A 27,741-nucleotide genomic window follows, 5' to 3' on the forward strand; every position below is an offset into this window, starting at 1 on the left:
GAATATTTTTCAACATATTGAGCAAAAAGGTCTAATTTTTTTTTTGCACTTGTTATTAGTGAGAATATACTTATTTTAAGGTATTTTGGGGTTTATTGAGGTTAGCTAATTTTACTTGTTTTGGAAAGTCTTGACAAGCCAAATTTTGTTGTTCTATTGGCAGATAATTTTGCTTAGTTCAAATAAAATACCCCTAATTTTTTTTTTCTTTCTTATTTTTGAACACTGACTTTTTGCAGTGTAGGGTTCTAATGTCTATGATGATGCTAAATAGCAGACACTATCGAGAAATGATCATGGATTGCGCTACAAACATGACGCTACTACTAGGAATGGATCAGGGCGGATGCAGGTCCGAAGCAAAGAAAGACCGGCGGGATTTTTTTTCGGAAGGAAGTAGTTGTGAAACTATCACGCTGGTGACTATTTATTAGTTCCACACAAATTACCGATAACTAACATTAGTATTATAATTTTGAATGGAGCACCGAAAGTCAATTACTAGTCCAGCAAGAACACAGCTAAGGCAGCATCGATCTGAAATTCCTCGTCTTTGAGCTCATGCCAGGAAGTGGGCAATGTTGATCCTGACTGTACATTTATCTAGGTAAACTCCCTTTTTTCTTATTTCTGTCTCATCACACAAAACTTTTTGTTTCTTTGGTTGTTTTGGAGCTTCGGTCATGATAGCAGTAATTGCGCGTAGGCTTTCTTCTGCTTCTTCTTTTTGTTTTCTGGCGGCACGTAGGCGTTCGCATCGACTTCAGTCTTTTTAACGAAAGGGGAAAAGGGGAGTTACATATGCCGTAAAGCAAGTCAGCATATTTATTGTGTTTTTGTGTGGCAGGGTTCCTCCCACGCTCGTCAATACCGCCAAGTGCCAGCAAAAGCGCTACAGACCCCCTCAGGCCATGACAGAGGTGTCATTCAACTAGTTGTAAGTTGATGTACCATCCCAAAAGTTATGAAAATATTTTGGTGGAAAATTTACCAAGTCCTGCTTTAACTTCTTTTGAAACTTGTGTGATAAATATTAACAAATCAATCTCCACTTAAACTTGACTTGACTGTTATAAAGTCCAAAGGTCACAGTAAAACAATACAGGTTCTATTAAGACCATTTAAATGTTTATTCGTATCTGAGGATTGCTATGATTTGCTGTGACGTACTATCAGTCTATTTTTCCGCACGTCTTTTGTTTTGTTTGATATCTCTCAGCATTCAAACCCAATAGCAGTTGCTAATTTAGTGAGCCATTTTCTCATATTGAGACAATACTGAAAACATGTAAATGTACACAGAGGCATCAGCGTGTCTTCTATGACTTATGGATGTTTATATTCATGCAACAAAACAATATGCGGTCAAAATAATCCAACTAATGTTATGATGATGGGATTTACCGTGAAAAATATTGTGATATTACCTTAGGTGCCACCGGAGGAGGCTTGGGAGCACTGGCGACTCTGAAACAAAAGAAGAGTGCATCATTTAAAGCTTATCATTACAATTTAATAAGTACTCTGGGGGAATAATGACGAAGCATGAGCTGAAAGCCAAAAGATCTGCATGTCATTAGATGGCATAGAATCTAAATTGTAAAACATGAGGAGCTGCAAACGTCCCAATGTGAGTATGTGCACTTTTAAAGGCGGCTGTTTTTAGTCCAGAACAGCTTCCATCCATTTGATACTCTTGCTCTGATATCTTTGAAGCCACTTAAGGTTCCTCGAAAGGTCACCTGAGAGCACGCTATCCACACCTCTAGACCTCATAATCTTAAACCATTCTCACATTTAATCAGATTATTGCGGATTTTATTGAGATTGCATCATGCATCCACCAAATTTCCTCATGTAACAGCTGCGGGCGTTAACTTACTCAGCTGCAGAGAGTACCATGACCATTACAATTAACATACCAGCCTCTGCAATACATGGCGGTATCAGATGTCACAATAAAGGTAATTACAGCTATCAGGATATTATATTTCTTTGAGTGTAAAAGAGATTATTTGAGGTGCATGTATTTATTCCATGGATGATGGTGATTAATTGGGGTGTGGTGTCTAATAGGCCAGAGTTATTGCACCCAAATTCACAGGTATAACAATACTTAAAGAATATGATTCAATAAACCAGTCGATAAATAATCAGTTTTATCGTCACTCAGTTTTTTTATTGCCTTTATTCATCAATATTTCATGGTAATTAAAAGTGTCTGGTAATTGAAGCCGAGTGATTGTAAGTGAATCTAAATTCCAATTAGAGGAACCCCTCTAGAGCCATCATACTACGTTACCTAATCTGTTATTTAATTATTTAATAATAATAATACAACAGTTAATCCCCGATTCCTCACCTATTCGTGTTTTTTTTAATGGTAACTTAATTCTAAAATGGTTTAATGGCGCTATCAGCACAGAAGCAGCAAGAAGATTTCTTGGGACGGCGTGGCTCAGTTGGTAGAGGGGCCGTGACAGCAACCAGAGGGTTCGCTGTTCAATACCCGGCTTCCGCCATCCTAGTCACGTCCGTTGTGTCCCTGAGCAAGACGCTTCACCCTCACTCCTGATGGGTCGTGGTTAGGGCCTTGAATGTGTGTGTGAATGTGTGTATGAATGGGTGAATGTGGAAATAGCGTCAAAGCGCTTTGAGTGTCACGGCGTGGACTCGAACCCGTTTTTCCTTGGGACCTCCGCTGACAGCGCGCTCGGACACGCCTCTGCTCGCGCTAAAAGCAGCACGCCCATGCAGCGACAAGTCTGCAGACAATCGTCAATCAGCACACCTGGGACTGATGAGGGCGCGCTGCTTAAAGGACCAGTGGACCCAAGGATCCGGCGCGGGAATTTAGCTCTCAAATGGTGTACCATAAGCGACAAGCTTTATGCTTTATCCTTGTCCCCTGTCTTCTCCCGTGTTCCCGCAGAGTTTTCCTTCCGTTGCCCTGGATCTCGACTGCCTCCCTCGTTCCTCGACTCCTCGCTCGCCCCCGGACTCTGACGCCTCTCTCTCGCCCCGGATCACCTGCCTGCCCCATGGACTGCCTGGTTCCTTCGCTCTCATCAACACTTGGTAACACACACTTCAGCTAACTACACACATAGCCTCACACACACACACTTGGGTTTTGACACACTCCATTTCATTAGGTTACTTTATTTGTTAGTATTGTTTTGTATTATTATATATATATTGACTATATATATAATAAATTATTGTACATACTTTCCCCTGGTGTCTGTTGCCGTCATCTCCCCCTGGTAAACCATAACATTGAGTACCTTAAAGATAGAGAAAGGCCCTATGCAAGTATAACCCATAACCTATGTCTTGACAAGATTTTATGTTGTGTAACTGCAGAAGAAATTGATTACCGTATTTTTCGGACTATAAGTCACTCCGGAGTATAAGTCGCACCGGCCGAAAATGCATAATAAAGAAGGAAAAAAATATATATAAGTCGCACTGGAGTATAAGTCGCATTTTTGGGGGAAATTTATTTGATAAAACCCAACACCAAGAATAGACATTTGAAAGGCAATTTAAAATAAATAAAGAATAGTGAACAACAGGCTGAATAAGTGTACGTTATATGAGGCATAAATAACCGACTGAGAACGTGCCTGGTATGTTAACGTAACATATTATGGTAAGAGTCATTCAAATAACTGTAACATATAGAACATGCTATACGTTTACCAAACAATCTGTCACTCCTAATCGCTAAATCCCATGAAATCTTATACGTCTAGTCTCTTACGTGAATGAGCTAAATAATATTATTTGATATTTTACGGTAATGTGTTAATAATTTCACACATAAGTTGCTCCTGAGTATAAGTTGCACTATGAAAAAAAATGTGACTTATAGTCCAAAAATACGGTATATTCTTTTAAATATATCAATATATCAATTTAAAAAATCAATTATCAAAAAATACGGCCAAGTGTGTGGCCGACTGTGGCAAACTAGGAGGGAGTATAATGTCAGCTGACATCTAAACGGCAGACATTTATCCATGAAAATATGGAGAAGCTGCTGATGGTGTGTTTGACCGAGAAGCAGATGTAAGGAGATAACCGTGGAAGGCCAGACGTCAAGGTCAGGGCTGTACATTATGATTACATTACCTTGCAGTACATTCTATTGTTTATTTTCCACACACAGCTCATCCAAAAGTTTGTTTTACTTTTTGAAAGGCATGTTACATGACAAAATGCCTGTTTTGCAATAGTTTTTCAAGGTATGAGCTGTGTCACAGAAACAATTAAACCAGTACCCCTAGGTACCACATTACAGTAAACTGTATATCAATAATATGTTCTTGTTGTGCAAAACTGAAATTAAAATGTGTTTTAATAAGTGTAATAGGGTTAAGAGTAGCCAAATTAGATATTTTTATTTTGTTTTATTTTTATGCATGTGTGGGTATTTTTGCCATTCGCCGGGTGTCTTGGAATGTAATTTATAAGCAGTTTTTTTTGTTTGGTTTTTACAATTGACTCCAGTATACGTTCCAATACACACAAACGATGGATACAACTGTAAAATAGACAAATAATAATAAGTATAATACGGAAATGTAGAGCATTTAAACGGATACATTTGGATTTCTGGATTTGCAGACATTAAAGTACTTTCTCTTTAATCTGAAGAGTGCATTCAAAGGCAAAATATTTCTCTGTGGGGCTTTAACTACATCTTTCTTGATATTCAATCCAACTTCCATAATTAAGACAAAAAAAAGTCTTGAAAAAAGTGAGGGGAACATGAGAACAGCGCAGTTTACGTCACCTTCATTACATTGTAGTGAGAAATGGAAACATGAAATATATTACATTTAGAAACAAAACAGAAAGCTTTCTCTGAGGATTTATGAAGACAAATGTAATGTTAAGACTTCCACACAAGAAACCTACTGTTTTACTATATTACTTTTGGGGCTCCTGGGGCTTTGCGTGCAGTGCTTTTTAACCGCCTCGGATGATCTTTCCAAAATCTATCTGTCAGCCCCAGCAGAGGCCCGGAGACTACGACGACTTGCGCGTTTGTTTAGTGCCTACTACATATTAAAACAACAGTAAAAAATCACTTTAAAGTGAATTGTGTCTTACATAAAAGAATGAAATATGACTTTCTCTCTCGGGATATGATGTGGTGTGCCTTGGAGGAAACAATGGGACCTCACACCCTATCAGATACTTTACCCCCTGGAATGTTTCTCCATAGCTCAAATGTGTGAGGGTCAAAGAGTAAGTGGACGCGATACAGACGGTGACAACGTGACGCTGACAGGCATGACATTAATGCCTCTTGAACACCAAGTGGAAAAATGTACCAATGTCTTCTGGCATGTGTCACACTGAGGAAAAATTTAATTAATTGTCTAAGGAGGAGCTGCGTTTATTAAAGCCTTGTTTTGTCTTGCATTTGCACATTCACTGTCCAGGTTTATTTATCACTGTCGCATGCTAAATTCTATCCCGTGTTATATAAGCGGCTAATATGTCTGTGTGTGTGCAACCACCGCTATTTCAGCGTTGCTTTGGAACCTCGCCACAACTGAGTCCGGGTGGCAGTGACGACAGCAGCACTTAATCATTTGTCCTCATCGCTCTACCTTGGAAAGACAATCATTTGTGCAGCTTTAGAAAACATGCTAGCATAAATCCACAAAGTTTTATAATTTTATAGTCGTAAAGTATTGTATTTATTACACACCAGCCGTTTGATTGCAATATGCATCTTAGGCCTTGTTGAAAATGTGGACTGCACAAAATCCTTGAAATTGCTACAAATGTGCCAGGACTGAGACCGACTAGAATTGGAGCCATTTATAATTTTGCAAACATTGCAGCATGTGTGACGTCATGTCTGCATGCGGGTCAGATTGCGTTCACATTAGACCTCACATTTTCTTGGTAATCATACTTGCCAACCCTCCCGGTTTTAACGGGAGACTCCCGGTATTCGACGCCTCTCCCGATAACCTCCCGGCAGAAATTTTCTCCCGACAAACTCCCGGTATTCAGCCGGAGCTGGAGGCCACGCCCCCTCCAGCTCAATGCGGACCTTAATGGGGACAGCCTGTTCTCACGTCCGCTTTCCCACAATATAAACAGCTTGCCTGCCCAATGACGTCATAACATCTACGGCTTTTAGACAGTAGAGTGCACAACTGCGCACACAACAAGGAGACGAAGCAGAAGAACGAGGAAGTTACAGACATGGTGACGCCGTCGACGAGCAAGATGAAGAAATACGCTTGCAAGTTCCAAAACGAATGGAAACAAGAATTTCAGTTCATCCAGGACAGTTCGAAGGGGAAGGGGTATGTATGTTGCCTGTACATTTTGTAGAACAGACTTCTCCATTGAACACGGTGGCCGAAATGATATACTCATTCATGAACGGAGAAGTTAAACAGGACAATACTGCCATCTACTGGATAGCCTCCGGAACACTGAAATTCAAGTATTTATTTTATTTATATGTATAATAAAATAAATATACATATATAGCTAGAATTCACTGAAAGTCAAGTATTTCATACATATATATATATATATATATATATATATATATATATATATATATATATATATATATATATATATATATATATATATATATATATATATATATATATATATATATATGTATGAAATACTTGAGTTGGTGAATTCTAGCTGTAAATATACTGCCCTTAACCACGCCCCCTGTCCACAACCACGCCCCCACCCCACCCCCGACCACGCCCCCACCCCACCTCCCGGTATCGGAGGTCTCAAGGTTGGCAAGTATGTTGGTAATACATAAAAATATCGGATTTGACACAAAAATCCGAATTGGACACACTACACTGCAGTGTGAACGTACCCTTAGTTGTAGTTTTAATTACCACATTTGGAGGTTGTTAGAATAATTGTTTCTAAATTATCACAAAAACTTTGTGTTACATTGAGGGTCTGGTGAGAAGACAAAAGCTGTCTTTGAAACCTACCAAGAGTAAGGCTCGTAAAACTCCACTGTGTAGGGGGAAAGCAAGATGAAGGTGTTTCTGTTTTCTCTCATGTATGGTAATCAACAGAAATATATTGTTCTGACCCAAGGACTTCAAAGCGGAGAGATGGCAGGATCTGCCCAATTTCAAGACGAACTCTTTTTGAACTATTTTTATGGACCTCTTTTTGAAGTATTTTACGAACTCTTTTTGAACTATTTTATGGACCTCTTTTGGAACTATTTTACGGACTCTTTTTGAACTGACCTTTTCTGTGAGTTGTTTACAACCTTTTCTGTGAACTTTTTGCGACCTTTGTCCTTTAGAAACAGCGGTGGCCATGTGGTCGGGGAGGGTCCAAAATAAAAGAAGGAGGCGTGCAATCTTTTAGCAGAGCGTCCTGAGATACTGTACAAGGGTACAGTGTACAAGGGTACAGTGTACAGATGACTCTCCTCATTATTGAGTCCAAATTGAATTCTGTCTTTGTTTAATTATTTGCCTCTTGTCTTCTTTAATAGATGTCATCAGTGTTTGAACCTGACAGAGGTGTTATAATCGCCATTTAAAATTGCAAATGTTAATCAATAGCAGGTCTATAGCAAATTCAATGTAAATTCGCATCGAGCTAGCACATTTTTAAAAATTGAGCTGTACTGTACTTTTGAGCCCCTTTTTCTTGCTTTTTTGGCATAGGAAAATGTAACATTATCTAGAAGCATTCAGGGTATGTCCGCTCTGAAAGCTTGACTTCAAATGGCAAGTGTCCAATCGGGCGTGATGTCACATGTAACTAGAATTTGCAATTCCGGAAGGAATTGCATGTGAATGCCCTATGTGCGCAAGCCGCCAAACCGCCGATACGAACTGAAATGCTTGAATGTCTAGGGTGAGTGAAGTGTGTGGATGTTGGAATGGTTTGTATCGGTTGAGAAATGTGGGATATGGAGAGGTTTGTGTATTGCCCATTCATTTTAAATGGGGGGAAATTCCTGGAAATTCCGGGTAATCAGAGAATTTGCAGAACCGGAAAACATGATAGCTTGAATGTCCAGGGTAAGTGGAGTGCGTGGATGTTGGAACGGTTCAAATTGAATGAGAAATGTGGTATATGCAGTCGATTGTATTTTCCTATTCATTGTCAATGAGGAGAAAATTACTGCAAATTCCGGGAAAGTGATAACATGTATTGCGTTTGACATATGTGAAGAGCGGTATGGGTTAATAGGTCAAAATCGGGTAAAAAATGGCTAAAAATGTTGAGAAGTTTGAGCATTGTACAACTATGAAAAGTCCATTAATTTGAATTTCCTAGAAATACATGAATTTCGGGAAAAATAGGAATTTTTTTCAAAATATAAGTAATACAACAATTGTCCTAGATGATATGAATGAGTTGGTGTTGGAATTTTTTGAAAAAGTTGAAAAATGTTGACGTACTAACAGTTTGAATTTGAATGGGTATTTCGGAATACCTGGAATTTAGGGAAAACTGGGAATTTGTAGGAAAAGAAACATTTTAGTTTTGCTGTTCCAATTAAGAAGAACGTTTTGAAGGTGGAATGGCCAAAAACGGTTGAAAAATGTGGACTGTGAAAAACTTTCCAGGAAAAGATGAAAATAAGGCTTTGGAAAACTGGGAATTGGTGGAATTCCAGGAATTTTTTTTAACTTGGAAAATGGTAGTTTGATTGTCCAAGATGAGAGGCGTGTGTGAATGGTTGAACGGTTCAAATCGGTTGAGAAATGTGGAAATTGTGCGAGTTAGAAAAATGGCCAATTCATTTTCTATGGGAAACAATTCTGGGTAATCTAAGATTTTTTGGGGGGCGGGGGGAGCTCACGATTCCCGGTCGAGACGAACGTTTTGACACTTGAACGGTTCCGATCAAATGAAAACTTTGGGCTGTGGATGGGTAACTTTTGAAAGGATTCGTAATACCTTCTCAGTTATCTTACCGCCAAACATTGCAACAAACAAACTAGTTCCTCATGAGCGTATCATTCTGTGGAATGAAGTGTCCAAACTCAAGAATCCCCAGTGTTGGTGACTCAGTCTCTGCGCTTTTTGATGTATTACGTATGACAGCAAAATAAGCGACCATGGGGCCAAAGACAGTTGCAAATGCCAGCAGTGTTTCACATTGTTTCAAGCATGTAAAATTGTAATATCTATAAAATGTGTTTTGTGTTTACATTTCTGTAGGTCTGGAACAGATTAATTGGATTGGCATCATTTCCTATTGGTAAATTTGATTTAGTTGCACATCTTTGTTGGATATTTTAGAACATATTTCCAGTGAAAACTGAGTAACCAGTGTATGTAGACTTGATTTCTTAGAACAAATGTGAATAGTGTTTTGTAAAACTCAGCATCCACACACACCCAAACATACACATATCATAAAAAGAATTGCAGGTGTGCGGAAAATGTTAACGAAGTACTAAAATAACATAAGCGATAAATACATGCTCAGTCCCAGAAGGAAAAAGGCACTAAGAAGTCCAGGAGCTAGACCATTAGAGACCAAATAAATGAACGTACAAAAAAGGCCTCCAGCTCCAGAGCACTGCTTGAAAAGGCCAACAGAGGACAGAAGCAAAATGTTGGAATTTGGGCATTAAATTCATTACTAACATTTAATAGTGCTGCACCGACAACTGAAAAATTGTTATTTATTGTCTTTCATAAATAACTGTAATAAAAACAGCTTAAGAAAGAAGAGCAAGCTGTGCTAGACAAACCCGAAAGCATAGCTGCGTTATTATGCCATGGATCCGTCATGTGCAGGAGAAGTGTTGCATAAGGTTAATAAATTCCCAACATAGCGCGGTCCAGTATGAGGAAGCAATGGTATGGGGTGGATGGAAACCTGGATAACATTTGTTGGAAGATAGTTTAAATGGGTTGAATTGAACCATCAGCTCAGCGTGGAAGCTACTGTTTCAAAGAGCTTATCAGGAACTAACAATATAGACATATAGCTATTAGAAAATACGGAAAAAGACACATTTATTTTATAACAAACGCTTATTCCTATGAATACCACAAGTTTAGTATTGATAAGGGTTGTTAAAGTTGATGCGTTAACGCATGTGATTACCATGAATTGATTGATTTACGTGGACCCCGACTTAAACAAGTTGAAAAACTTATTCAGGTGTTACCACTTAGTGGTCAATTGTATGGAATATGTACTGTACTGTGCAATGTACTAATAAAAGTTTCAATCAATCAATCAATTAATCACTAAAACAATCTCATTATTGTGTATAAAACAGATTAACCTTGCAAATGATTTTTAAGGCATATTCTTATTTACCTTAACTGCAGATACACAGACACACAGGTACACAACCTAAAAGGTGGCGCTGGTTGCAATAGTCAGTAATCAGGTCAGTGCAAACATAAGTAATGAGCAGTGTTCTGAAAATTACTTTTAAAAAGTAATGAATTATTGTTATTCGTTACTTTGTCAAAAAGGTAATTGAATTCCTTACATAACTACTCTTTCATAAATGTAACTAATGTTGCGCCGGACCAGATCTTCCTCCGTCACTAATTACGAGGGAAAGTAATTGGTATGTTACTTAAAAATAAAAACCTTCAAATATCTGGTATGTGCAGTTGAGAGACGTTTCATATGAGAGAACACTGTGTCTGCTTTTTATAAGGCGCAGCCTGTTCCCGAGCGAGGGTTTCAACGGAGCTGTGTTTAAAAGCATTAGCAGTTAGCAGCTCTAGCTCTTTTAAATTTTTTCACTGGATTGTGTTCATCCATCCATCCATCCATTTTCTTCCGCTTATCCGAGGTGGGGCTGCGGGGGTCCTTCCCCCCAGCTCCCGAGGCGTTACCAGGACAGCCGGGAGACTTAGTCTTCCCAATGTGTCCTTGGTCTTCCCTGTGGCCTCCTACTTGTCCTAAATACTTCCCCAGGGAGGCGTCCGGGTGACATCCTGACCAGATGCCCGAACAACCTCATTTGGCTACTCTTGATGTGGAGGAGCAGCGACTTTACTTTGAGACTACAGAGCTTCTCACTCTATCTCTAAGGGAGAGCCCCGCCACCCGACAAAGGAAACTCACTTCGGTAGCTTGTACCCGTGATCTTGTCCTTTCGGTCATAACCCAAAGCGCATGACCATAGGTGAGGATGGGAACGTAAATCGACCGGTAAATTGAGAGCTTTGCCTTCCGGCTCAGCTCCTTCTTCACCACAACGGATCGATACAGCATTCGCATTACTGAAGACGCCGTACCGATCCGCCTGTCGATCTCACGATCCACTCTTCCCTCACTCGTGAACAAGACTCCGAGGTACTTGAACTTCTCCACTTGGGGCAAGATCTGGAGATGGGACTCCACCCTTTTCCAGGCGAGAACCATGGACTCGGACTAAGAGGTGCTGATTCTCATCCCAGTCGCTTCACACTCAGCTGCAAAACCGATCCAGTAAGAGCTGAAGATCCCGGCCAGATGAAGCCATCAGGACCACATCATCTGCAAAAAGTAGAGACCTAATCCTGCAGTCACCAAACCGGATCCCCTCACTGCCCTGACTACACACAAAAATTCTGTCCATAAAAGTTATGAACAGAATCTGTGACAAAGGGCAGCCCTGGCGGAGTCCAACCCTCACAGAAAACGGGTCCGACTCACTGCCGGCAATGCCGACCAAGCTCTGACACGATCATCTAGGGAGCGGACCGCCACAACCAGATAGTCCGATACCCCATACTCTCTGACCCCCCCCCCCACAGGACTTTTAGAGGGACAGGGATTGTGTTACCTCTGGTTAATAAGGAGATTGAATGTGCTTCGATGCCTGTCATATCTTCTCGTCAACAAACGGGGTATTGTTTGGATGGCAAGTTTGTCACTTCAGTGTGTGTTGTTGTCTGCTGTGTCACAGTGTGATGGTGCTTCTTCCTATTTGATATCAAGCTCATTTAAGTGCGGTGCTGCTCGTTGCTTTCACTAGTGTAAATATAGACATAAAACCACATAAAAAGTAGCGTGCCACGTAACATCAAGCTATCGTTAACGGCGTTGTACCTAAAAGTAATTACTTAGATCACTTGTTACTAGTAAATGTAACACCGTTACTAACGCCGGTATTATATACTGCAATAATTACGAACACTGGTGAAGAGTAGGGTTGTGCGATATGGACGATATATGATATATATGATATACATTTGGCCAACAATGGATTATACTTATATAGATAGCGCTTTACTATCTTCAAGGTACTCAAAGCGCTTGACACTGTTACCACATTCACCTACTGATTACGCAGGATCAGGAGCAACTTGGGGTTTAGTATCTTGTTCAAGGATACTTCAACGTGGTCGCAAGGGGACTGAGCATCAAACCCGCAACCACTTTACCAGCTAAGCCATGCTGCCGAACGCAGAGGAACTACTTTTAGCTGCGCTGTGATCACAGAGAGACGACTATCTACTATTGACGTTCTGAGCTGCAGCTGCTGCATCGCCCCTAAACTGGTAAGGTTGTTGCCAGAAAACCGAGAAGTTGGTCAACTTTGACATTCAACATAGACCCGGAAATGGTGAAAAAGACACACAAAAAATGCACGTTTGCAGACACTTTAAAAACAAAACATTTTTTACCAGCAAGAGGATTATGATTATTTCGTAATTTGAACGGGAATATATAAACATTGCATCAGTCGGCATTCCCTTACTTTTCTCTTTACAGCTTTTTTGCATAACTTATCCTAAAAGAATATTCCCAGGAAGTTCCTTGAATAAAAAGTACTCATATTTATAGCGATAATAGTGCCATTGCTTGTTATCAAAGTTAGGCTACACTCTTTTATTGTTTTTTACGGTTTACATTAGTTAACTACTTGTATGATTGTTATAAATGGTAACATATGGCTATAATATTGCCTGAAAGGTTGATAAAGGTTTTATGACGGCGACTGTTTGTCGTGTGTCACTTTAGTTATGGTTTATCAATAATAAGAATAGTCCTGAGGCTGTCTAATATTTGATTAGTAACATGTGTTAGTTACTGCCCTTGTGCCACATTTGCCTGTCGTCATGCTTTGCACATTTTAGAGCCGTAATAAAAGATTTTACGTTTTGCGGTCGCCAACTTTCCTGCGGCTAACCATGCTAACCAGCTTTCTGCTGACTACTGCAACGCACAAAACACAACAAATAACGACGACCCCGCCTCCTGTGGGTGAGGGATGGTTCTGTCGCATGCATATTCAAGTGGGGTCTTTTTAGAGGGGTTAGCAATGCTACTCATTAAAACCCATCATTGATGATGACTGATGATGCAATCCAGTGCAAAGCTTTTCAAAACGCATTCTTTTCTTGCTGATTGCAAATGATTTTACAGTCATTTATAACTCTAATTAGTGGATTGTTATGTTTGGAATAAAAATGTAGAGTGTAGTTTATGTTCAGGTTCGTCTTCACAGCCTAAACTCCTTAATAGTCATTACCAAGAGTTGTAAGAGGTCCATGTTTTCTTATTTTCTCCAGGTCATACCCATGTGATCCTTCAGAATGTTCCAGCTGCATGTTTGGCCATCATTCACCGAGACAGACTGGCTTACACAGGACTAGTTTTAGCTTTCTGTAAGATATATCAAGGCAAAAAGCCAACAGAGAAGAGACAGATGAGTGTTTAGCTGCAAAATTCCTAAGGCCTAGTGTACCTTCACCGCTAACGTTCTTTGGACTTTTCTTATTTTCGTTGGCAAAAAAAAGTGATTTGCAAAAAAAGACCAGCGGAGACAGGTGTGTCTAAAAGTGGCTACATTCTCTTGGCATTAGGATATTACTGGCAAATACTACGAGCCTCGCCAAAAGTGACAGCGAAGGGGTTTTAGATGATCTTTGGCAAATACTGCGGACGTATGAAAGACGGGGACAGGTGAGGCCAGTTTAGGAGCTTTGGCTATGGAACATCACTGGCAAGTTGCTACAGCAAGTAAGTGACAAAGACAGCTGCAGTGGCTTTGCAAAGGGATGGGAAAAGCCACAGCAACAGTAAATTATAAACACAATCTTACATACTGTATTTAAAATGTGTTTATACAACGTAAGGCTTAGTGACATTATATACAGTATATTCAATATCAAAACCAATTTTCCTGCTCTCACATTTGTCTTTTTTCTATTTGCAGTCAGACAGTGTCACTGACATATTGTCTTTAGTAAATCCCAGTGCAACTCTTCCCTTGAAAGCTATTTCAAGCAAGCTTATTCTTGCTACACACACATTTCATATTCATATACGCGTGGTGCCCATTCAAGATTTTACTACAGTAGCAGGCAAGAAGCAACACAGCCATGGCAATATTTACATTAATGTCAGTCAGTTAGTAAATAGGTCAAAAACTGAAAGAAAGGGAAGATGTCTTACAATTTTGGCGTGAATAGCATTTGTGAGACTAAAATTCATTATTTCCAACCTCCGAAGACAAAGCTACGAACAATGGGAGACCAGGCTTTCTGCTCTGCCGCTCCCAGTCTATGGAACGCTCTCCCTGACCACCCGAGGGCACCACAGACTGTGGATGCTTTTAAAAAAGGCTTAAGTTTTTTTTTTTAGATATATGCATACTAGTTCTAGCTATTAGGCTGTTCTAGTTTACATATTTATTTATTTTTATTATCTTTTTATTTTTATTCTTTTATTACACTGTAGCACTTTGAGGTTGTTTACTCAATGTAAAGCACTTTTTACAAATACAATCTATTATTATTATTATTATTATATTGTTGTTTTTTATGAGCAATCTTCCTTGTAGTTTATTACTGAACTTTCTTTGACTAAGGATTTCCATAGTGAAATCTGATTAATTAGATTTTGTCCGTAATCAATGAGGTCTCTACTGTGGGGATTTTTTTTTGTATGCATGCAGATACAGTGTACTACATGTACACTACCGTTGAAATGTTTGGGGTCACCCAAACAATTTTGTGGAATAGCCTTCATTTCTAAGAACAAGAATAGACTGTCGAGTTTCAGATGAAAGTTCTCTTTTTCTGGCCATTTTGAGCATTTAATTGACCCCACAAATGTGATGCTCCAGAAACTCAATCTGCTCAAAGGAAGGTCAGTTTTGTAGCTTCTGTAACGAGCTAAACTGTTTTCAGATGTGTGAACATGATTGCACAAGGGTTTTCTAATCATCTATTACCCTTCTGAGCCAATGAGCAAACACATTGTGCCATTAGAACACTGGAGTGATAGTTGCTGAAAATGGGCCTCTATACAACTATGTAGATATTGTACCAAAAACCAGACATTTGCAGCTAGAATAGTCATTTACCACATTAGCAATGTATAGAGTGTATTTCTTTAAAGTTAAGACTAGTTTAAAGTTATCTTCATTGAAAAGTACAGTGCTTAAAAAATATTCTTAAAAAATAAGGACATTTCAATGTGACCCCAAACTTTTGAACGGTAGTGTATGCTAGGAATAGCAAATCTAATTGGGATCCCTACAAATAAACTTGTCTCATTTGCAACTTTTTCCACTTAAAAAACAAAATGGTTTAGTTTGGATAGTTTAGTGAGATCCTCGGATTGTCCCCGCTGGAGTTGATTTTGTCTCTGGCAGAGCGCCAAATAGGCGATCAAACTTGACTATCTGAGCACAGGTGTCCAAGGTGAGGTCACATTTGGCCAGCCCAGTTGCCTCATTCGTGGAAACATTATTATATACATGCAAGTTATTTGTGTTTCACTCATTTAAAATCGCTGTGTTTGGCCAGAGGCACATTTTTAACCTTGGCCATTGGAGGCAAAAAGTTTAGGAACCCTTGATTTAGAGAAAGTAATTGGTAACAAGGTTTGTGTAGGCGAACCTGGTGAAGGATTATTATCGTTGTCAGAGTGAAGGAGTGAGGAAGGTTTCCTGCGCAAGAGAACTCTGCACAGTATGTTGAAATAATTAAAGAAAAAAATGTATTTAAATTCTAAAAGCCTGTTTAAACACAGTTAAGTTCAATACCATTTTTTTAGATTTCATTGTCGGGAAATGAAAATGATTGGCCTATGTTACACTTTTCCACAATAGTACTGTATGGTAGTGGTAGGAGGGAGCCAGTTTAAATGCTGTCAGTTCATTGGACAAAAGCAAATTGAACTGTACCGCTGGGTTAAAAAAAAAAAAAAAAGTTAAATTACCAATGATTGTCACACACACAGTAGGTGTAGTGAAATTACCCTCTGCATTTGACCCATACCCTTGTTCACCCCCTGGGAGGTGAGGGGAGCAGTGAGCGGCAGCGGTGGCCGCGCCCGGGAATCATTTTGGTGATTTAACCCCCAATTTGAACCCTTGATGCTGAGTGCCAAGCAGGGAGGTAATGGGTCACTTTTTTATAGTTTTTGGTATGACTCGGCCGGGGTTTGAACTCACAACCTACCTCTAACCACAAGGCCACTACAGAAGTTTGTAAAAATTCCTAAACTACCATAGTCTGCATCCTAGTTTAAACACTACAGCTGAGCAAAATACATCTACACTGCAAGATAGTTTTCCTAATCAGCGTTCACTAAGGGTGTAACGGTACGTGTATTTGTATTGAACCGTTTCGGTACGGGGGTTTCGGTTCGGTTCGGAGGTGTACCGAACGAGTTTCCACACGGACATACTGTATTAAGTAGCGTACCACACGTTGTGTAAACAATGCACACCGAGGCGCAACACACGGCATTCTAGCAGCGACCGGGCTACGACAACAAAGCGAAAGCGGTTTGCCGACATTGTTCAGCAGCGGTAGGGTATGCTTCTGGCAACACGTCAAACATGCTAACCCATTTGAAGCGTCACCACCCCCAAGTGAACATCGCTTCAACGACGAGAAAGACGAGCGTCGTGCAAACACCGCATTCAAGCAGTCTCTCCTCGGCGAGTCAGTCAGGGCTAAAGCAATAACAAATGCTGTTGGTGTATTTATAGCAGCAGATTTAAGACCATATTGCATTAAAAACTAGATTTTGACCCACTTTTTCTTTCTGCAGACAATGTAGATAAACTGATTTTTCTGGCATAAAACATGAAGATTGAGTGAAAATCACCAGGGTTAAGGCTGGGAGGGAAAAGTGAATCCAGTGTTTCCCACACATTCATTTATTTGTGGCGGCCCGCCACGAAAGAATTACGTCCGCCACAAATAAAAATAAAAATAAATATATATATATTTTTTTTTTCCTGACCAGCTTCTCAGGCAAATCATATAGTTGATGTAGATGCCCATATCGGCTGTTCAGGTTTACTTTACAAAAGAGAAGTGTAGGATATTTCTCTTGTTGCCCTATTTGTATTTGACTTTATTAAATGTATTTATATTATCATTTGGTGCAGCCGGGCCGGAGCAGGAGGGGATAGAAAGATAGAAAAAAGAACTTTATGTTGCTGGTAAATAATATGATTGTAGTAGTAGGCTAAAGTTAAATTATTTAGTATGCACTAATTAAAGGGGTAGAGCTTTAAGAGACATTTTAGCTTTTATATTTTATAAGATATATTTTTTGTAAGAACCACAATTAATAAATATATTTCAGTGAATAACTTATTGTTCAAATCTGTATATTAATATGTACATAAAGTGTTGTAATTATATTGTAAAATGGATGGATGGATGGATGGATGGATGGACGGACGTTTAAAACAAAACTGTTATTATTAATTAGTAAGTATATATATTTTTGAGCCTTTTTAGAGAAAATCATATCATTGTAGTAAATTATGCAAATTACTTGAAGATGTCATGGTGACACGCCCATATCCACGCCCATAGCCACGCCCCCACCACCACAGGTATCTTGGCAGTTTATGGGAAACACTGTAATCTGAGGCTGAGTTGACTTGAAACGGTTTAATGTTGCACTTTTTATATGTAGAAGAAAAGTTTTGTCATTTTATTTAATCTGAGCAACAACTTGAGGCAGTTTAATGTTGATTAACGTGGACCCCGACTTAAACAAGTTGAAAAACTTACTGGAGTATTACCATTTAGTGGTCAATTGTACGGAATATGTACTGTACTGTGCAAGCTACTAATAAAAGTCTCAATCAATCAATCAATCAATCAAAAAAAGCACTTATATGTAGAAAGTTTTTGTTAAGAAACCATTCTGAGCCTTATCTTATTTAGTTTTTATTTTATATATGTTGACCACATTAACCCTGGCAATGGATCCTGTGTGTATACGTATGTTATGCCATTGTTTACAAATTTGGTAAATAAATAACCAAAAAATGTATATTTTGTTGTTTTCTTACTGTACCAAAAATGAACCGAACCGTGACCTCTAAACCGAGGTACGTACAGAACCGAAATTTTTGTGTACCGTTACACCCCTAACTACAGCTGAGCAAAATACATCTACACTGCAAGATAGTTTTCCTAATCAGCGTTCTTCAGCACACAGATGCCCAGAAAAGTTCCTGCAAGTCGAAAATTTCCTTTGTTTTTCTTTCTATCTGTTGTCCAGTAGCTTGTACTAGCAATCCACAAGAAATAAGAAATAAACAAGTTGTCCTCGCATACTCTATTAGTGGCTGGAAATTCAATAGAAAGTTTTAGGTATGCCCTAACTGTGTTCAACCAATCATAACCCCATAACTTTTCAAAGTACCAACAGGTACTCGGAGCTAATATAGTTCCTGTGAAACTTTATTTACCCGCGTTGTTTTTGGTGGAAACGCAGGGGGTGTATTTCATTTACCAGGGTACATGGGAATGTTCAGGGTTTCCCACACATTCATTTATTTGTGGCGGCCCGCCACGAAAGAATTACGTCCGCCACAAATAAAAAAAAATTTAAAAAAAAAATTTAAAAATTTTTTTTGGTCCTTTCCAGCTTCTCAGGCAAATCATATAGTTGATGTAGATGCCCATATCGGCTGTTCAGATTTACTTTACAAAAGAGAAGTCTAGGATACTTCTCTTGTTGCCTTATTTGTATTTGACTTTATTAAATGTATTTATATTAGAAACACAACATGTGTATATAATAAAGGGTGCAAAGTCTGCAGGCAGTAGGAAACACATGGTTAAGTGTAGGGAGTAAAACTGATGGCAGTTTAAAGTTTAAGATTTTTGGAGCTCTTTGTTCAGTGGATCAGATGTTTGATCAAGCTCTGTGTCTATCTACCACCACTACTGTTTTCTGTTTATTTGTTACTGACTGTGGCAGGACACCTCTGCCTCTGTTTCACTTTATGTTGCTGGTAAATAATATGGTTGTAGTAGTAGGCTAAAGTTAAATTATTTAGTATGCACTAATTAAAGTGTTGTAATTATATTGTAAAATGGATGGATGGATGGATGGATGGATGGACGTTTAAAACAAAACTGTTATTATTAATTAGTAAGTATACATTTTTTTAGCCGTTTTAGAGAAAATCAAATCATTGTAGTAAATTATGCAAATTACTCGATGATGTCGGGGTGACCACGCCCATAGCCACGCCCCCACTGCCACAGGTATCTTGGCAGTTTATGGGAAACACTGATGTTCCTGCGATGGAAAAGGGCCTGAGCATCCCCCAGTGCACATAACGTGCACATGAATGGCACACGTGAGATGGTGCATTGGCCTCGGTGCAGGCTTCAACCCTTGCCGTCTCTATTCCGAGAACACAATGTCAACAAAATGAAAGCGTATACCCCAACCCTGCATAAACTTCCTAAAGAGAAGCCATCGCTGGGGACCCAAAGCCATCTTGTGGACTCAAAATAACTCAAGCAGCTGTCAGTTTGAGAGCTGTACAAGTGGGCATGACTTCATGAACAGTGAACATTCATGATGTGCGACCACTATCTCTTGCTGCTATATTGTGTTTCCTTTAGGACTGAGAGTGGATTTTTTCCGAGTACATAACATGCACAAGTCAAACCATATCAGTTTAAAGCACCATAAGGTAGCGTGCCAGTCAAAGAGTGCTGAGATATGAGCTTAGCATCACTTCTGACTGGTGTTGCATGTGAACCCAGCGCAGGAAAACAACACTGAACTCCTAGTGTAGTTCTAAAAAAAACAGATTGCGTTTATCCATGACTTATTATGGCCTGTCATTGAAGCTTTCCACATGAATACACGCACGCCCCTCTCTTCATGCAATGTATGTGACACGCTCACCATTGATGCGCGAGGCCACAAAGAGCAGGCTTGTCAAACACAATAATTATCTAGCCGGCACTCCTTTCAGCGCACAAGTATAAAAACAAGTGGAAACAGTCAAATTAGCTGCAGCATAAAAAAAAAGTTATGATTACTTACATTCCCTTCTTTCATAGGATGGCGTGCCTTCTTATACTCGTAGGTACTTTAGCTCAATTATCTATGATTTTGAACAGCCTATAACATGTTTTAGCACTGAAGACCATAAAATCCACACATGCATAAGAGCCTATTAAACGGTACAAGAAAAAGGCTGGGAATAACGCCAGTTACTGTTAAATGAAGAACGGCGAAAAACAGAAGGTTTTGTTGAACTGGGTCTTTAAGGAGAATAACTATGCAGACTGCAATATGAAAATGACAGTAAAAATGTCAATTATTGCGACTTTTCTTAAAAATTATTACATTACAGAATGCATGATTTAATACTGTAGTAACAGTGAGATTAAAAAAATTAGTTTTTCATGGAAGTCAAGGAGGCATTTTTGGCCATGAAAACATCCAGTGGGAGTTTTTAACACGATTCTAGTCAAATTAATTTTGTTCCTAATCTTTGACATATTCAAAACATCACCATCGAAGCCCCATCTGTTCAACACATTGGCAACTTGATTTGCGCATGCCCACTTTTCATAGGAGTCGGTTTTCAACAAAGATTTTTGTCAAAAGTTTGCCCTGGCTTTGTACACCGTCTCGATTATCGTGCCGCCAAACATTGCGTCTGACAAACAGAGGCATGTATATATATATATATATATATATATATATATATATATATATATATATATATATATATATATATATATATATATATATATACACAGAGATTAATTAGTGTGGCACACGCTTTAATTAATGTGCCCTAGGAATGTGTTCCATGGAACAGTGTGTAATGTGACAGGGTCATGGTAGAGCAAGTAGTGCAAGGAACCAAACACAAGCGTTCCTGAGTGTGGTTAGGATAGGAACTACATTGTGCGAATTGAGGTTATGGTTTTATAACTCGTAAAACACATTTGCAACACCGGCCAAGCTTTGAGTAAATACAACAATCCTCATTAAACCCTTATGTGGAGAATGGAAACCAGGAGAATAACAGTTGTTGCTGTAAATTACAGTGGTATAATAAGGATTGTCTAATATTACATCTGCATACATGTGTGCTCCATATGAAACAGCTCCTTATGGTAAGACTATAATAAGATAGCAGCTTCTTTTATGCTAAGTATGTCATCAAATTGAATTAGGATGACAATGAGCATAAGAATAAAAAAAGAAGATTTTGATGTAAACTTTGCATTCTGATTTTTTGGCACTTTCTGTGCCACTGTGTTTTCCATGAAAAAAATTAAATAAAGTAGAAATGTGAATGTTTTTTTGTATTTTCAGATCTCTCTTCACAAACATGTCCTCATTTAAATTATTAAGTTAAAATAGTGTTTTATTATTTTAACATATTTATGTTATGGGAGGTAACTTTTTTTTTTTTTTGCTCTTGTTAAAAACGTGACTTAAAGGCCTACTGAAACCCACTACTACCGACCACGCAGTCTGATAGTTTATATATCAATGATGAAATCTTAACATTGCAACACATGCCAATACGGCCGGTTAACTTATAAAGTGTAATTTTAAATTTCCCGCCACACTTCCGGTTGAAAACGTCCAGATATGATGACGTATGCGCGTGACGTAAACGGTTGATACGGAAGTATTGGTACCCCATTGAATACAATACAAAAAAGCTGTTTTCATTTCAAAATTCCACAGTATTCTGGACATCTGTGTTGGTGAATCATTTGCAATTTGTTTAATGAACAATGGAGACTGCAAAGAAGAAAGTTGTAGGTGGGATCGGTGTATTAGTGGCGGACTACAGCAACACAGCCAGGAGGACAGAGATGGATAGCAGACGCGCTAGCCACCAAACTCACCTTAACTTCCTCCGTCTCGCCGACCGCATCTGTGATCCGGTGAAGTCCTTCGTCGCACCGTCGATCGCTGGAACGCAGGTGAGCACGGGTGTTGATGAGCAGATGAGGGCTGGCTGGCGTAGGTGGATAGCTAATGTTTTTAGCATAGCTCTGTGAGGTCCGGTTGCTAAGTTAGCTTCAATGGCGTCGTTAGCAACAGCATTGTTAAGCTTCGCCAGGCTGGAAAGCATTAACCGTGTATTTACATGTCCATGGTTTAATAGTATTGTTGATCTTCTGTCTATCCTTCCAGTCAGGGATTTATTTATTTGGTTTCTACCTGCGTTTGAGCCCGATGCTATCACGTTAGCTCAGCAGCTAAAGAGCTCCGCAGATGTATTGCCGCGGAGATAAAAGTCACTGTGAATGTCCATTTTGCGTTCTTGACTCTCATTTTCAAGAGGATATAGTATCCGAGGTGGTTTGAAATACAAATCCGTGATCCTCAATAAAAAAAGGAGAGAGTGTGGAATCCAATGAGCCAGCTTGTACCTAAGTTACGGTCAGAGCGAAAAAAGATATGTCTTGCACTGCATTCTAGTCCTTCACTCTAACGTTCCTCATCCACGAATCTTTCATCCTCACTCAAATTAATGGGGTAATCATCACTTTCTCGGTCCGAATCGCTCTAGCTGCATTGAAAACAAAGGGGAAATGTGAGGAGCCTTTCAACTGTTGACGTCACGCTACTTCCGGTACAGGCAAGGCTTTTTTTTATCAGCGACCAAAAGTTGCAACTTTATCGTCGATGTTCTCTACTAAATCCTTTCAGCAAAAATATGGCAATATCGCGAAATGATCAAGTATGACACATAGAATGGATCTGCTATCCCCGTTTAAATAAAAAAAATTAATTTCAGTAGGTCATTAAAACATTGTCTGTATAGTTTGTGAAGGTTCAGTGATGGGCGGTACCCAAATTATTCTTACTAAAATAATACTAAGTATAACAGAGCTTAGTATCGCCGACACCAATATCGATACATTGGCAAAGCAACGACCGATATCAGTTATCAATTCAAACACCACAATTACTATTTGCATCAGGGATTTCCGCTAATATTGGCAACTAATAACATAGAAATGAGATATCGGATCATATGAGTGTCATTTCTAATGATATCAAATAGGGCATTGTCTGGATTTTGCTTAAATTATCGTCTTGTTCTCTGTAAATATGTTTTTTTGTGAACTGCATCTGGTAGCATCACAGTAAACGAAGCATAATGTGCTCATTCATTATACAAATGTGACCTGACATTGGTTTAAAGGAAGAGCAGCGGCATATATCTGTATCGGTTGTTTTTGATATCTAAAATGGAGATCTAAACAATATATCCATACTGGATATTGGTAACAAAGCCAATATCGAGCATCTCTAATTTGCATGCATTCTGTTTTACAATAAATTACATATTTAATGATTAGGTCCAACAGTTTCTCTCGAACACATCTCCCCCAAATGTGTCAAAATATCACTACTGCAGTATAAGAATTGATAGCAGTTTCTGAAATCTTGGTATCGGGACTACGACATTTCTGTATTGATTCACCTATTGCTACAGTTTGATCTGCATTAGACCTAAATACGTCTATTTTTCTATTTAGAATCTATGAAAAAAATCGTAACAAATCAAAGGTCGTCCGGCGACCGGATTGTGTTGGACCTTCAGGGTTCCACAATACAGTTTCTCCTTCTTCACATCTGTTGTCCACCCATTACCCAGACATCCCTGTCATTAAATCAACCCTTTATTTGGAGAAGAAATAACAACCTGTCTCCCTTTAAAATACACACATACAGATACCACATTGCCTTCTCTTTCTTTCTACTACATTTGCTATCTTGACCCAGAGACAAACCCAATCAAAAACAGAGAAGAAACATGACAAATTCTGTAAAACTAACAGAAAGCCAAGGGGACCAGATTGGATTTTTTATGTAAACCTTTTAAAGCCCAGATGTTGACCAAGGCATGACAGTGTTTGAATTATTTCTTGTTTCGACTGTGCCAATGAATGCCTAGCAACAATAACAAAAAACGTGGCGCCATCTGCCCCCAATCAGGCTGCCTGATCACACGGCGTCAATAAAATGATGCTGCCTCTTGGTGGTTCCAATAAAACATGAATCAGTTTAATCAGAGGGTGCTGCACGACAGATAATGCTTCCCAAATACAGTAAATGCACAGAAACAAAAACTTTGGTCGGCAGTTCTGGGTGCTAAGCATGTGAAATCTTGAAAGAATGGAAAGTACTTGTAATTGGAGGGTGGTATTATTCATGGGAGTACAAATAGTCATGCGTATCCCCTACAGTGCTGCTGGAATTTGGAGTCATTGTTCGTCCACTGTGAACCATATGAAAGCCTGCTTCCCCCATGATACAGTGTGTGTGGTGGTGCTTCTGACTTGAATTGCCAAACATCTTCACCTGTCACTAATTTATTGTGAGAAATCTGCTATAGTGTACAATAGAAGCCCTTTGGGAAGAAGGGGATGGTCCAGTGATGCTCTTACTATGATTTAAGCTGTACCTCTTTAGGGAATGGCACATCAGGCAGAACCGACGGTGTTGCTAAGGGCTAAGATTGATTCCTACAACAGCAGCAAACATCTGCCTGGAAGTAAGACATCCGGTGTTGACACTGAGTTTGTTGCACAGATAGGTTTCTTGGGAGCGTTTTGAAGAAAGTGTACAAATCACGTGCTGACATGGTGATAAATTTCGACAAGCTCCATTGACACATTAAATTATTGTAAAGGAAAGATACTTACTTGTTTAGGCTGAGGCTGAGGTTACCAGTGCAGGCCTTGATCTTGTTCTGGGCCTCCAGGTGGTTCATACCCTCAGTCGCAATACCATCAATGGACAGAACCAGGTCTCCAATGGCGATACCGCTTTTGGCCGCTTTCCCACTTTCTGTTAGCTGCAGAAATGCAAGGACCACACGTTGTTTGAGTCATTTGGCAGCCACAGTCAGCAGGATTAAAGTCTAGAGTCCCGTTCAAAAAATGCTCGGGGAAAAAAACCTTTGTGTGAGCGTCCGTAGCTACATGAATATGAGTGCAACACAGCCAAACAAACAAGAGAAAGTTGCTATTATCCATAAAAAACACAATCCAACAAATAATTTGCCAAAAGTGCCAATTATCTGCTGAGAATAGCCATGTTTTGCACAGTCTACAATCTACACATTGTTTCTACAATCTGTTTATATTTCAGTTTACTGTACATGAACCCTAAATAAGATGTTTCTGTTGGTAAGTCGTTTCAGATAGATCGCATGGAATAACTCATGTTGATATGCGTAGGATTGTCCAGTGTTCCTAATCAAAAACAAAAAACTGTTCCTTCTAAAGTAAACCATGGAAGTATTATTGTAGAAAAAAAACATTAGAAAATGTATCTTAATTTATTTGTGTGTAATCAGATTTGCGTGTGTCCGTGTTTTAATTTGTGTGTCTGTGTTTAGAATTGTGTGTGTGTGTGTGTGCGTGTGTCCTGGGCATGACGTTAAAATGCATCCGGCAGTGGAGGCTCCTCTATGGGGTCTTAGGGCACTATGAGGTTAACTCCTTTACTACTGTTACCCCAGGTGGCCCTTGGCAAAGGCCTAGTACCTGACTGCCCCCTAGCCAGGGATACGGTGAAGACCTCAATGGCGGAGCAGGCGGAAGACGCTAAATTTAAGAACTACCACAACGGCTGCAGCAGAAAAGGGTCCCCAGTCGTCTTGGACTCCATGCCACTGGACCCTGACCCGATTCTGTCAAGGATCGTGTGGTGACTGTCTGTGCACTAGTCTCCCCACGTAAAACAAAGTCACGCACAGGCATCCTCCATAAAGGGATATACCCCTACCAGGAGGATCGTCATACTCGTTCGAGTGACCGCCGATGATATGTGTGTGTGTGTGTGTGTGTGTGTGTGTGTGTGTGTGTGTGTGTGTGTGTGTGTGTGTGTGTGTGTGTGTGTGTGTGTGTGTGTGTGTGTGTGTGTGTGTGTGTGTGTGTGTGTGTGTGTAAAAGCAGTCTGAGCGGTTGGTTCCAAATTGTGTGTTTATAAGAAAAATTGGTCTATTTGTGTTGCGATGTGTATGTCTATGTTTAGATTTCTGTCTGTGTAAAAATAATCAATCTGTGCATCTTTGTTGCGAATAGTGTGTGTGTAATAAAATAAAATAAAATAAACTGTCTGCATTGGGATCTATGTCTGGGTTTAAATATGTGTGTAAAACAATTCTGTGTCCCTGTTTAACTCTGTATGAAGTCGAAATTCTCTATTGACTCTTTTATTACACGTGACTTTTGCTACACTTCTGCCGTGGCAGAGCTGTGCGTGCGTGCAGCAATCCCTTTGTGTAGAAAATATTTGTCTGTAACTTCACCTTCATTTGCCACTACTTACCCAGTGATTTTGACAAAGCTGACGTTAGTTTCCAATTCGAATGATGGGCGATACTTGGGAGTCGATACCAGACTGATACTTTTTACTTTAAATTGAATGATCATTGAATAACTGATTTTTGTCAAACGTAAAGTAACAAATTTGAACCGAAAACTCTGTTTCCAGCCTTTTCACCATCTAGACTATTCTGATTTAATTAAATATTTTAAGCAAGGTGTTCATGTTAATTGCAGAACTGTTTTGCTCACTAACTACTGTACTGTAGGCTGACGTAAATATGGAAATATGCTATGTGGATGTAAAGCTGAGGTAACAGAGATGCTCTGTAAGCATCTGAAGTGAATAAAGCACACTCCAACACAATGTCGTTATAACCCATCTGTCTCAGTCAAAAGGCAGGTGGTGGGGTCAAAATATTCAGATCGTTGTGTTTACTCCAGCTAGTGTTTAAGTCCAGTTACTTAAGTACATGCACACATTGCCAGTGTGGAGCAGTAGATCCGCTGTGCCACAGAAATAGCGAGACAAAAATTGTGTATTTTGGTAACCGTATAGCTTTTGACTAAGTAAACGCAGAAAATGGCATGGCAACCAATACTGGACTGAACCAAAGTATTCTGTCTTGGAGGAATCAGGCAAACCTGAACCTTAAAGGCCTACTGAAACCAACTACTACCGACCACGCAGTCTGATAGTTTATATATCAATGATGAAATTTTAACATTGCAACACATGCCAATACGGCCGGGTTAACTTATAAAGTGCAATTTTAAATTTCTCTGGCTGACAACGTCTCGGTATGATGACGTTTGCGCGTGACGTCACGGATTGTAGCAGACAATTTGGAACAGCACGGTGGCCAGCTTAAGTCGTCTGTTTTCAGCGCAAAATTCCACAGTATTCTGGACATCTGTGTTGGTGAATCTTTTGCAATTTGTTTAATGAACAATGGAGACAGCAAAGAAGAAAGCTGTAGGTGGGATTGGTGTATTAGCGGCTGGCTACAGCAACACAACCAGGAGGACTTTCAGTTGGATAGCAGACGCGCTATCCGACGCTAGCCGCTGACCGCACGATGATCGTGGTGAAGTCCTCCGTCGCGCCGTCGATCGCTGGAACGCAGGTGAGCACGGGTGGTGAAGAGCAGATGAGGGCTG

At 39.5% G+C, this 27,741-nt stretch overlaps 1 protein-coding gene across 7 annotated transcripts in view; it reads right to left on the minus strand.

The window, feature by feature from the left end:
- pdlim5a (PDZ and LIM domain 5a) overlaps positions 1-27,741 on the minus strand; it is a 120,133-nt gene that overhangs the window by 60,153 nt on the left and 32,239 nt on the right. For all 7 annotated transcript variants that reach the window (XM_062025830.1, XM_062025831.1, XM_062025833.1 and 4 more), the window contains 2 exons: positions 24,952-25,103; positions 1,428-1,467 (listed from right to left, as the gene is read on the minus strand). In XM_062025830.1, coding sequence (XP_061881814.1) covers positions 1,428-1,467; positions 24,952-25,103 — 192 coding nt within the window. The remainder of the gene's footprint in view (positions 1-1,427; positions 1,468-24,951; positions 25,104-27,741) is intronic.

This window comes from Entelurus aequoreus, linkage group LG17 (assembly GCF_033978785.1).
Source record: "Entelurus aequoreus isolate RoL-2023_Sb linkage group LG17, RoL_Eaeq_v1.1, whole genome shotgun sequence".
NCBI lineage: Eukaryota > Metazoa > Chordata > Actinopteri > Syngnathiformes > Syngnathidae > Entelurus > Entelurus aequoreus.